We start from the raw sequence: 12518 nt of genomic DNA, 5'->3' as shown, positions 1-12518 counted from the left end.
GTAATTGTATTTTTGTTTTTCGTAAACTCCTTCTGTAATGCACAATACAAACAGATCTGTTCAACCATACAAGTGAAGAGGTATTTCAGCACTTTTTTTTTTTTCTTTTTTTTTGCAAGGTGACTATAGCATTTAAATACTTCATCTCTAGGCACATATTTTCTCAAATGAGTTGGCAACTCTCGAGATGATTACATACTCCAGAAGAGTTGCAAAAGGTCAATAAAACATCACCCTTGCTTTAAAATGAAAAGTAAGATAACATTTCATACTGTAGTGTAAGAGGAAAAAACAACAAAATAAAATTAATACAAGGCATTACTCGAAGAGTTTAGTTCCTTCTAGGCACAGAAGCAAGAAGTAGTAGTAATTACTGGTTGCAAGTGTTTACATGAGGAAGGGAACAGCTAACTACATTTAATTGCTAGCAACAGCTTGGATTCCCAGGGTGAGAAGGGTAAGCATTTTCAACTACAGCTAATAATTATAATCCTTGCCCTGTAAAAGCCAAACCACTGCCAGCAATTAATGATAGAAAGCTATTGGTTTTCATGATTAGAGGGAAGGTGTTATACTGAGAAAGATAAACCCCCAAAATGTCAGAAACATTGCACTCAAACAAGAAATCTACTCTAAAACCAATAAGGACCTGCACAGCATTCTTCACATCAGAACACTACTTCAGATGAGTAACTTAATTAACCCACGCTAGAAAATTTTCCTCAAGTCAGCTAAATTACTTGCCTCCCATTCATTCAAAATGAAGCCTGGAAACGTGTTTAGCAGGTCTATTTTCTTCCTACTATCTGCTGTAACAAGGCTAAGACTCACCCCTAGTTTCTCCTGCTTCATGGAGAAGGCAAGGCAACTAATAGCAGCAGGCAATGTCACACTTTCTCTTTTTATGTAACTCTTTTGTAATATTAAAGTCTGGATGACCCAGCAAATCAAACTAAAGAACTTCAAAGTTATGTTCTGCTGAAGGTATGTAGTTAGATTATTCAGGATCGCTCATGTTCCAAATTACACTCTTTTTTGGCTTAAAAATGCACTTATCTATGATGGACTTTAAATATTAGATTTCCAAGACAGTTTCTATACTAAAAAAACACAAAGTTCAGCATACAAACATGTGAGCAGGGCATCATGTCTTAAAACTATATAATCTGAGCTCTGGTAAGTCTACATGCATATACAGAAACAAACACTTCATCCTTCTCCATCTCAGGATGGATCAAGCAGCGCTACTCTGAATCACCAATTTTTAGAAGTTATCGCAGTAGCATTAACTAGGATTTGTCTGCTGTACAGTGAGCTGACTTGTGCTCCATGTACAAACACACTGTCCAACAGGAAAGTTTGAGTATACTATACCTTAATTTTTTAATAGTGTAAAGACATGAGATTTTTGTTTCAAATGTTGACTTCCTTTGTAAGAGAGTTTTGTTTTGCTTTTAAAGAAAATGTTACTGAGAAGTACACCATTAAAAAAACAATAAACACTCAGCTACTATGCTAGACTACTGAAACTGAACAAGCATTATTACATTCTTTCTTAAAAAATAAAGAGCACGAAAGCTAACTATAAACCAAGAACTCCCTCATAGAGCTTGCAAAGGACTCCTGAACAGCTAGCTCAGAACCTTCTTAGTCCTTCCTTCCAGAAGCTCTCATCACTGGTATTTCTACCCAACAGCCACAACATGAGTTGTAAGTTCTACGAAGTACTACACCTGAATATTAGGCTACTCTTAGCAACCACACCTAAAAGATGTGCAAGCTGGCAATATGAATAAGAGAAGCTGTCCTGCCATTACTCTGGAAGCCTTGCAGCTAGTATTGCTACAAGTCTCTTATGTGGTTTAAAATTTTGCTAAGCAAGACATTCTCTCTCTCCACTTCCTATTTCATTGTAATTTCTCATTGGCACACAGGCAGCCTACTCATGCTGTCTTTATCTCAATATCAGAAGGTAGAAACTTTTTTTTTTAACTATGAAATCCAAACACACACAAAAAAAGATTTTTGATCTACAAGAAACTCAGTGTCCAGTTGAAACCTTTTTCTTATTTGTTTAAAATATGGGAAAATATGTAAACATTAAAAATGTGTGCATGTTCACAGTTTCAATGTTTATGTTATATATTGAGATTTCATGTACACTTCCACCTAGAAACTCTCCCTTCCTTGCTTTTTTTTTAATTGTTCATATTCATATAACCTTGATCTTGACAGGGAGATCTTCAGTTTAAAAGTATCATGAAAAGATAGTAAATATATAAAATAAATAACCTTCTGCCCAAAGAAAATCAAAATGCATAGTGTGGCATGGAAACAATTCTTACTCCACAGCAACAAGCAAATCTTGGTTCAACTTGGTTTCTTGGTTCAACTACATTTAAGGGTGAAAGCTCCAACAGACTGGACGTTAAAGTATTTTAGTCCTTAGCAAAGGAATACTGCAATGTACATACTTGTGGTTTTATGATTTTTTTGGTATCAGTATTCCACATCATGCCATCATGTGAGGCACTGGCAGTTAAAGAGTTAATGCTCCAGTTCTGTAGACTGCCAAATGCCTGGGTACCTAGCTCTCAAAAGAGAACTACATACCTGAAAGGACTCTGCATTCCCATCTTCCACCCAGAGGGAAAGATGAAACCTTCAAGCAAGTCACAAAACTGATTTTTTGCTGTTCATCTCAGCAGTGGGAACTTCCTAGCCATCTCATCTTCAGCTTTACCATAAGGCCTTTGGTTTTCAGACAGTCCCTCTTTCTTACTTATTAGCTTATATTACAATTATATTGCCTTATGTTGTGTTATTTTGTATTCCAATATCTTATTTAGTAAATTTGCTCTCCTCCTCAGTTTGTTTTGTTTTTAGGCTCAACTCCCTATCTTTTTCCTTTTCCCCCTTCCCCATTCCTGTGGTGTAGGCCTGTGGGTCCCCTATCTGTATTCTCCAAAAAAAATATGGGCCAGTCCACAAACCGCTGGCAATACTTAACCAGCATATCTCAGGAGTTTTATTTACTGAACATATGATTTGTAAATTTTTCTTCCTGCTTTAAGTATTTGTATAGTATCTTCAACAAGTTTAAGAAATCTTTTAATTTACTACAAATTACTCTTGTAGTCTACATGAACCTTAACACAAAGAATGAAAAGCATGTGAATACAAACAAAAGCATCATCCTGCATGTTCAAGTTGTATTTGTAGTTAACTACTGCAGCTTGTGAGGAGCACCTGACAAAATCTAGATGGCTAACTGAAAATATGCAATATAAAACAGAGATTGATGGTAGTTGGGGAATTTCTGTAGCCCATACAACGTATTTGATCCACTTAGACATTAAAAAGACCTTTGGTTTTTGTTTTAAGTAGTTCTATAAGTGCTATGCTATAAATTGTCTTAATCTATGCTTTTCACAGACTCATAGAGTTGTAGGGGTTGGAAGGGACCTCCAGAGATCATGGAGTCCAACCCCCTGCCAAAGCAGCTCCCTAGCCCAGGTTGCACAGGTAGGCGTCCAGGCGGGTCTGGAACGTCTCCAGAGAAGGAGACTCCACCACCTCTCTGTGCAGCTGTGCCACTGCTCCGTCACTGCACTGGGAAGGAGTTCCCACACACATTTGTGCAGAACTTCTTGTGCTTCAGTTTGTGGCCATTTCCCCTCATCCTATTGCCACACTCTGCAGAGAAAAGTCCACCCTCGTCCCTTTGCCTCCTGCTCCTCAGATATTTATAGGCGTGGATCAGATCCCCTCTGAGTCTTCTTTTTTCAAGGCTGAACAGCCCCAGGTCTCTCAGCCTTTCCTCATCAGGGAGGTGTTCCATGTCCTTTATCATTTTTGTTGCTCTTTGCTGGACTCTTTCCAGGAGATCCCTGACTTTTTTATACTGGGGAGCCCAGAACTGGACACAGTACTCCAAATGAGGCCTCACCAGGGCAGAGTAGAGGGGGAGGATCACCTCCCTTGACCTGCTCGCCACGTTATTTTTAATGCACCCCAGGATCCCATTGGCCTTCTTGGCCACCAGGGCATACCTGCTGGCTCATGGCCAGCCTGCCATCCACTAGGACACCCAGGTCCCCCTCCTCAGAGCTCCCCTCCAGCAGGACATCCCACAACCTGTACCGGTGCATGTGTTTATTTCTCCCTAGGTGCAAGACTCTACACTTGCTCCTGTTTAACCTCATCTGGTTTCCCTCAAACAAACAATAGTGTGAGGCAACAAAAGCATAAGAACTGATCAATATAAGAAGCATTAAGCATTTCTAAAAGAAAGTGCTTTAATAACAAGATTTCTCACTTGATAATCACTAATCCATACCCAAAACTCGAAGTCCGTTCTTGTCACAATCAAAAACATGATACTATGTAGTATTAAATAAGAGAGGAATGTACACAGAACAATTCCAGTATGTAACAGTTCCAAAGGAAATAGCAAAGCAGGTCAGATATCATACCCTTAAAACACATTTTAGACAGAGAGCTTTGTACTACCTGTAAATACAGCAAATATTCACTGTTTATTAGTTTCTTTAGAATCATAACCTGTTCTTCTATCTTCCTCCAACTGTTTTTTGTTTTGTTTTTTGCATCCTTTATAAACTGACTTCATTGGTACAGAATAGACATATAATTCAATTTAAAAAGTTCTGAGTTTGAAAGTTAAGTTCAGCCCAGGTTCACTGAGAAGTGTGTGCAGCCACAATTCTGCAGTTCAAAACACAGTGACATAAAGTGGCATTTGGAAATGACCTCAGCTACTCAGAATATGCTTCATGTCTTTGAAGTGGTACTCAAGAGACCATGAAACATGGAACAATTTTCACTAAAGGTAAATAAAGCAAAACCAAACACAGCATGCTTGACTCTTCAAGAGCACCACTGAATAATACACAGGCAAAGTAGCCAGAAGCATCAAGATGGAGTTGGAGATAAAGTGCTGGAGAAAAATATAGCTTCCCATCAGGTGACAAAACTAGATGGAGGCCAGAACACTCTGAGATAGTTTAGATCTTAAGAACTTGTATTCCGCAGGACCTGGGGTTAGTTTCTTTTTTTATTATTATTTTTTTATTTTAAGAGAGAAACCCTCCTGCACTCTTTAAGAAGAGTTTGCATTTAGTCAGGCCAGCCTTCCAGGCAGCTTTTTGTTACTAATCTTTGCTCTCTACATATTTATCACTGTTGATCAGAGTATACGAATAAAGAAGTCCACTCCATAATCCCACTTGCCATACATCTCTAGAAAGAATGCCAAGTAGCAGCCTGTTCTAAGTGAACTTCAGTCCACATCACTTCTCCTACACCTGACACTCTAATCTAATTTGCAATCTGTTAGTCTCGGCTTCTGATCAGCTGAAACCAGTGGAAAGAGTTCCAAAAAAAATTCTGCAAAACACATACAATTAACATTAAAATTGCACTGAAGTACTGTTCACTGAAGCAAACCAGCTCAATCCTTGCAGCTTGGGAACTAACAGCAATCCCCAAGTTAAGGGCTCTCCTCCTCTAGGTGTTCAGAACCATTAAACAAAATGGAAATAAACCAGTGTCAGAATTCCTGTGAAGAGTTCAGTTTCCATGAGGATTGAAGGTAATAAAGAAGTAATACATAAAAACCCAATATTCTTTATTATCCTTTAAGGCTGACTAGCAGTAGAACCTTTTAGTCCAGATTGATGGTAACAGTCTCAGAACAAATTTAAGCAAAAAAATTCATCACAATACATTAAAAGCTCAAAAATATAAGTGGTCACTCCTTTGGCACCAGATTCTCATCAGTTACATTGCACATATTTTTAATGAACTGTTTACCAGAAGTAAAATGAATGCAAGCAAATCAGTTTTCCAACTCACTTCCAGGTTTATAGAACAACATTTTTCTAGATAAAACTAAACAGCCAATTTTGGAAAAAACATCCAAGAACTAATCTATTTTTTCTTTCTTTCCAAACATAACTTATTTGAATAAAAAACAAAACAAGTGTGACATCATTATTCTCAGGAAAGAGGGTTAGTCTATCACTATCTCTAGCTGTTGTTCCATGCTTCACAAATCCTATTTGTGCATTGTAAGTTAATACTTACCTGAAAATCTCTTATAGGAAATTCACTTTAAGGTTGCTTGTCTTACTGCATGTAGAGTTACAACAACCAGACAGTAAATCCAGCAGGGTTTACAGTTGACAGAACCTCCATCAAGGCTCCATCTATAGAAATACTTAGCTCCTTTGATTTCTTTTTAAGTATCCTATAAAATGTCTTTAAATAGTAATCTTATCTTTCCTGGGATCTAAAATTGAAATGCAATTTAATAATTTCTAGACAGAGAAAACAATGTATACGAACATTCTCGAGGTTAAAGAACTATTTAAACTTTTTAAACAACAACAACAAAAAAGATTAAATGTTTCTAAAAGCTGTAACCAATGTTCTTTAAGCACAAAAAATAATCACAAGTAATTTCAGTAGCCCAACCACACTGACTAGTTTCAAAAAACCTCACTAATTAAAAAGCAAAGATATTCAAAATTATAATCAAGACATTTTCTATTTTATTATCAAATATAAATTCACATGGCTTGCCTGCTATTAACGGGCTGCCAGGATAACAGGATCAGTAATATTCAGAGATGAAGGTTAATAAATATAACTTCATTAAAGACATCCACATAAATAGTTTCTATAAAAAACATGTAATGTTTTTTTTATACAACACAAACATTCAGGTTTTACATAACTGCAAATAACTTAATTCTGAATATTTAAAATATTACAATTCTAATTTTGAAAGCAAAACAATTACTCTTTATTCACTTACCAGGACTGTATTATATCTGTCCTCCAAGTCAGTGATAAACGAAGGAAATGCTGGTTTTGCCAGCTAGTTCAGAACAAACAAAACCTTAGCCCTGGGCTTTTAGCAAGAAAACGGAAAGTTTTTTTTTTTCCTCACCACCCCCCCCCAAAGAATAGATGTTATAAACACCTACACTTCAGCCAGTCACCAAGGCTCCCTTTAGAGTCAATGAACAGAAACGTGTACTTCTAGGCAGCCACCTTGCTTGTGTTACAGCAGATAGCGAACACTGGCCTATGAAGTCATACTGCTCAGGCTATAAATAAAACCAAGTTACTGAGGCAGAGGGGCAAATCACATAAGTTTTCAAATGTCCACCACTCGAGCATTTAATTCAAGGAAATTAGTTAACACACTTGAACATGGTGCTCAAAACATACTAAAAACACTGAGAAACAACGTGCAAAATAGTTTGCAAAGTATCTTCCGGTGGTCAAAGCCTGACAGCCACATCAGAATTGAGATTAATTTCTTGGAGCTCTATAAATCAAGTACTAACCACTTAAATCAGCCACTGACATGGATCTTATGTAGCTTTTCTCAATATCAGACAAGCAGTCCTTTACACTGCTCATCTCTCTCTGCTGACTATAGAGGGAGCCTGGATGCCTAGATTTTAAGACAGTTCCAGTCATATTAGATGAAAACCTCCCCATTGCCAGCATTATTTAACAACATTTGCACAGATAAACATTACAAGACAGAATTTTTAATCAACAATAAATGATTAACATTCAAAGCAAAGCAAAACCTCTTTCAGTTAATGCCAGTTATATCTGAAATATTAATTAGGAAAAAAAACAAGCCAGTCAGTTTTCATAATCTCTTGGTACTACTTTTGTAACAAATGGTTTAATTGCTGATTCTTTCTTGGGGAAAAGAAAGAAAAAGTCAGAAGAGACTCCTCATCAGTATTTGAGCTTTCTTTTTGCTTCTATTTTGTACTAATTAATTTCAGAGTAATTTCCAGTATTAGAAGCACTGGTCCTTCAAACATATTTTCGTACAGTAGTTCATTTTCTTTGGACATACAGTTTACATACATAAAAATACACACCCACACATCCATAGTGCTTGCAGGCCAAGTTTAAAAATAGAATATACTGTTTTCATTCTCACTCTCCTCAGTAAGTGGGTAAACAAATGTCAAGTTATTTAAATGAGACTCCTTCCAGTGCACTCTATCTGGCATTAAAGAAAGGGACAATTCAGTGATTCTATGTAGTTTTGATGCATAATATTAGGAAATTATTCTGTAACTATATTTTACTTCAAGAAAAAAGAGTTTGATGGGCCAGCTATGGCCATTATCTTTAAGCTTCACCGGGAGGAACAACAAAAAGCTTATTTACAAACATATAAATAAGGTCATACGAAAAATCATAAGCATGCTGATATAGCATGCTTCAAGAAAAAATTACTCGACTACAGGAAAGTTCAAGATCACAGGGCAAATAAGCAGCAAAAGAAGAAAGTTATCAGTCAAAGTAAAACCTGATAACCAGTTAGGAGAAGAAAACTTTTTTTAATGAGACGATTTTGGAAAAAAAAATAGTTTTAGTGAAAAAAAATAAAAAGAAATCAAACAACCTTATGTCTCTTACTCCAGCCACTGTGTCTGCAAGTCCACAAATGGTAAATAGCACAGCAAAGCTGGTGAAGGTGTTTGAAGATACAGTCTAGTCCTCAAAAAGATTTCTCTATACAAATTAGAGGGGGAAAACTAGCAAGCCCTGAATTCCCAATATTACTATTACAAAATGTCTTTCAAACTGAATGCATTTCAAGCTAAGAATTACTTTAACATCATGGACAAACAAATGGTGGAAATGATTCTTGTATTCAGAACTAGTTACCGTGAAGGCACAAGATAAATCACCTGCACACCTCAGAACAATAAATTGTTTTCAAATTTAAACGACTATGCCATAAGCTTTATATTTAAAGCATTCTTATAAAATTCATAAATGCTTGGAGTATTTCCCAATACCAGCAGCAGTATGATTTTGCACAGCAAAAGTTTAAAAAGATCTCATATTAGCAGTGAAATATTTAAGTTAATCTAGTAGTATTAGAAGATTAATTTCTATTTCACCTAGCATTCCAATTTATTTCCAATCTTATTCCTTCTCAACTCATATACAAAATTCTGCTTAAGATTTAGTTACTGCCTACCTTTCTCCTTTGAGATACACTGAGGGCAGCAAAGTCATTAAACAAGGATGAATTTGGTGAAGTTAGTGGATCTGTAGAAAGAATGCAAGACAATGTGTTCTATACTTCCAATATTAAAAAGAAAGTTTACAATTTTTAAAGTGTTTGAATGAAAGAAATCCTTCAGATGAAATTCTGTTTAGCAACCACACAAAAATTGCAGCATTTGTTAGATTTCATGCAAGAGCACAAATGAAAAGGTGCTTATTAACAGAATGTATTACACTCAATTGCTTGACACTATTTAAAGCCCATCCAACATTTCAAAGCCACCTACCTAAAATTAATTATCTTCAGCGTACCAAATAATGTGGATGCTATTTGTCATGTACAAATTTCAATCTCAACTAAATGTAGCAAGACTCCAAATTCTACTAGCATTTTTTAATTTTTTTTTAAATACTAAATTTTTACTGCTTTTTCTTTGTCCCTATGCACAATAAAAATAAAAAAAACCACAGATGCAACTTAAACAGGAAAGTTCAGAACTAAATCAATCTAACTATCAAATTAAGACATTAATGTCACCTGTTAAAATAGTAATGTTTTAACAATAAACTCATCAATATTAACTGATATTCCTTTACAGGTTAATTCTACAAGTGAGTGGGAAAAAGGGACCGGAAACAAAACATAATTTAATGTTGCTTCCAGAACTCAGTCTGGTTTCTCTCCTTCACATGCATCAACATCACTATTTGTTCTGCCACACAGGCAGTGTAACTCCACTGCCTTCAATAGCTGATTGTTTAGTGACAAGGCACAAAACCTACCGGAAATGAAATAGCGGGAAGGAAAACAAAAACAAATTTTGACTTTCAAATTAATTTTTTTTTGTACCATGCTTTAAAAAAAAAAATTAAACAGTACTCTTATCGAAAGAAGTTGGTTTGACAGCTACAGCTGAAATCATCTGCAGCACCTATTATAATTCGGAAAGGAATTCTTAAAAGCACATCATGGAAGTTCAATACACTTCTCACAGTAGTTTAGTGAACTCATAGGCCTGCACTGTGGAGACAAACTACTTGGATGAAACACATTGTCAATAACATGAAAACAAAGTACTGCTTACAGGACAAAATTGAGTATCTGTTAAAAATCTGTCACTTACATGATAAATTTCACAAAAATCGTATTCCTTTAAGATTAAAAACCTGTATATTCATTCCACAGAGTAACTGCCATGAAAAACACAATAAGAAAGGGACAATACTGTGGACCAACATAAACACTTAAGCCATCAGAGCTTTATAGTGGATACCTAAACTAGTATCTCATTTGATGTCCAAAACCAATACATTATTTAAGTTATTTTTCTTGTTTTGTTACTTAGGTTTTCCCAACTGCAGCAAAAAGAATGCTGAAAATTTGAGTTCTGTAGCATTTGAAGTTCAGACTCCAGGAAATGCTTACATACTATACCACTGCGGACAGAAAGCTCTTCTGCATCTCAAATCAGAACAGAGAAGAAAAACTATCTCAAGGCTCAGTTTACTAAAGGGAGATCACTTAAGCTCCGAAACATGCTTTCATATGTGTTACTTTAAAGGTGCTTACCATGGCCTGCATATTGCTTGGCACTGTCATTGAGAAGGCTAGGAGAGCTGCTGCTGTTTGTCATCCTCTGAAAAAATAAACAATAAAATTGCAGATAAAATAAAGCTACAAAAATTAAGTGAGAGAGCTGAGAGTGTTATTTAGAAAGTTATAGAAAGAGTCGTCTGTTGTTGACAGAAATGCTTAGTAAAATGCAATATTTCACCTGCAAACTGAAAATGACTATACTAAACCAAAACACTATTCACTAGCTTGGGAGGCTTTACAAAACCTGTAGTTTTCTTCCTGCATATCAGTGTTAGATATGTCAGATATATATAAAGATATTCTTTTATAATTTCCTTCTAACATTCATACACTACATATGTCTGAATCAACTCCTTCCCTTTTTATACACCATCACCACCCTATGAATTTTTTTAACTCAAATGCTCAAATTAACGTAGCATTTGATGGGGAAGGGGCTGTTGGTTTCGGTTTGCAGCCTTGTTTTTTAAACAAAAGAATGGGACCTTTCAGCAAAATCAGGATTCTTGTAAGCCAGCAGGACGCTTGAAACCTGCTCCATATTCCTCCTAGCCCCTACATCTGAAGGTGCCACCTAGCAGCCACCTGGAATAAGTGAGGCAGTGTTGCACTAAGAGCTCCAATTGCTTTGACAAAGAAGTTAAGCAGTGTTCCTTTACTCCTGCTTATTGTCTTCTTTGTCCAGTCTCCCAGCTGGAGGAAAAAAAATGCACAAAGAAAAGCAGAGCAATGTCAAGAAGCATCCTCTTCATCTCCAAGTGATACCACCTGTAATTTGTTAACATACTCCTCACAATGCTCTTGGCCCACACCAGCTAGGAGTCTCCTGGCCAAATTTCAGGCAGTATTCAACAGTGAGAAATTCTGAGATCCCTTCAAGTAGACAGTCTGCACACAGCAGCTGCTTTTGTGGGTGAGTGTACACCAGCACAAACAGATCACTGCATGCCAGCTGGCCCCTGGTGCCAAGGAAAGTTTCCAGGCACGTCTCATTCAGTAGTCTAGACACAGACTAAGACCCAAAACTGGTCGTTGGAGTTGTTCTTCGTGTCTGAACGCTGATGACAGACTGCAAAAAGCCTACTGCATAACACATCAATGCTATTTCAACCAATTCTTGACCAGAAGAAAAACAAGAAACCTCAGCACGCGCTATTAGAAAAGGAACCTTAAGGAAGTTTTTATAAAATGTAGGTACCCTAAACAAGTATCTTATTATCATCCTCTCAACAGCATTCTCAATCAATATACTACTGTCAACTGACATGCTTTTGTTGACTCATATTGTGGTATCTGTGCTCCAATATACATCAAGCCAGTACCACCACTGGGTTTTCCAACAATTCTTCACTCAGTATGAGTATATAGCATGTTATGAAGCAGTACTAGTGTACACACAGATGAGAAATTCAAAATGAGAAACAGTTCTTGTTATATGCGCTTTCCTTATTTTGATGTCATCTGTCTTATGTTCACGGAGGTTGTATTCTCTCTACTCCAAAATATATACAGAAATCTAAGTATAATATATCATTATATATATGTACTAACAAATAAGAAATTTTATACTGAATACACACAAGTAAGTAATTTCTGGATTACAGCAACCCATTATATTCCTTACCTGGCCAAGCAACGGAAAGGTGTTGAACTGTTTGTCATAAAAATTTACAGTGTCCCTGCAATGTATTTTCTCTTAGCATTTGGTACATCCACACTGGTCCTTTTAAGAGGTGATTTAAGAACCTAAAGGGAGCCCTTCAGAGTTGCAAATTGTCCAGGTGTTGACTAAAAATACTGTTAATGTCTATTTCTGACACTCAGATTTTTATAACGATTT

At 36.3% G+C, this 12518-nt stretch overlaps 1 protein-coding gene across 9 annotated transcripts in view; it reads right to left on the bottom strand.

Annotated features, from left to right (window-relative positions):
* The window catches only part of PAN3 (poly(A) specific ribonuclease subunit PAN3), a 74769-nt gene that overhangs the window by 42708 nt on the left and 19543 nt on the right, over nt 1-12518 (bottom strand). For all 9 annotated transcript variants that reach the window (XM_065730149.1, XM_065730155.1, XM_065730150.1 and 6 more), the window contains 3 exons: nt 10652-10718; nt 9053-9123; nt 6839-6901 (listed from right to left, as the gene is read on the bottom strand). In XM_065730149.1, coding sequence (XP_065586221.1) covers nt 6839-6901; nt 9053-9123; nt 10652-10718 — 201 coding nt within the window. The remainder of the gene's footprint in view (nt 1-6838; nt 6902-9052; nt 9124-10651; nt 10719-12518) is intronic.

Source organism: Cyrtonyx montezumae, unplaced genomic scaffold (genome assembly GCF_038088225.1).
Source record: "Cyrtonyx montezumae isolate F1298 unplaced genomic scaffold, pur_monq_1.0 scaffold_12, whole genome shotgun sequence".
In the NCBI taxonomy this organism is placed as follows: Eukaryota; Metazoa; Chordata; class Aves; order Galliformes; family Odontophoridae; genus Cyrtonyx; species Cyrtonyx montezumae.
This window is presented reverse-complemented; position numbering and strand designations above follow the sequence as displayed.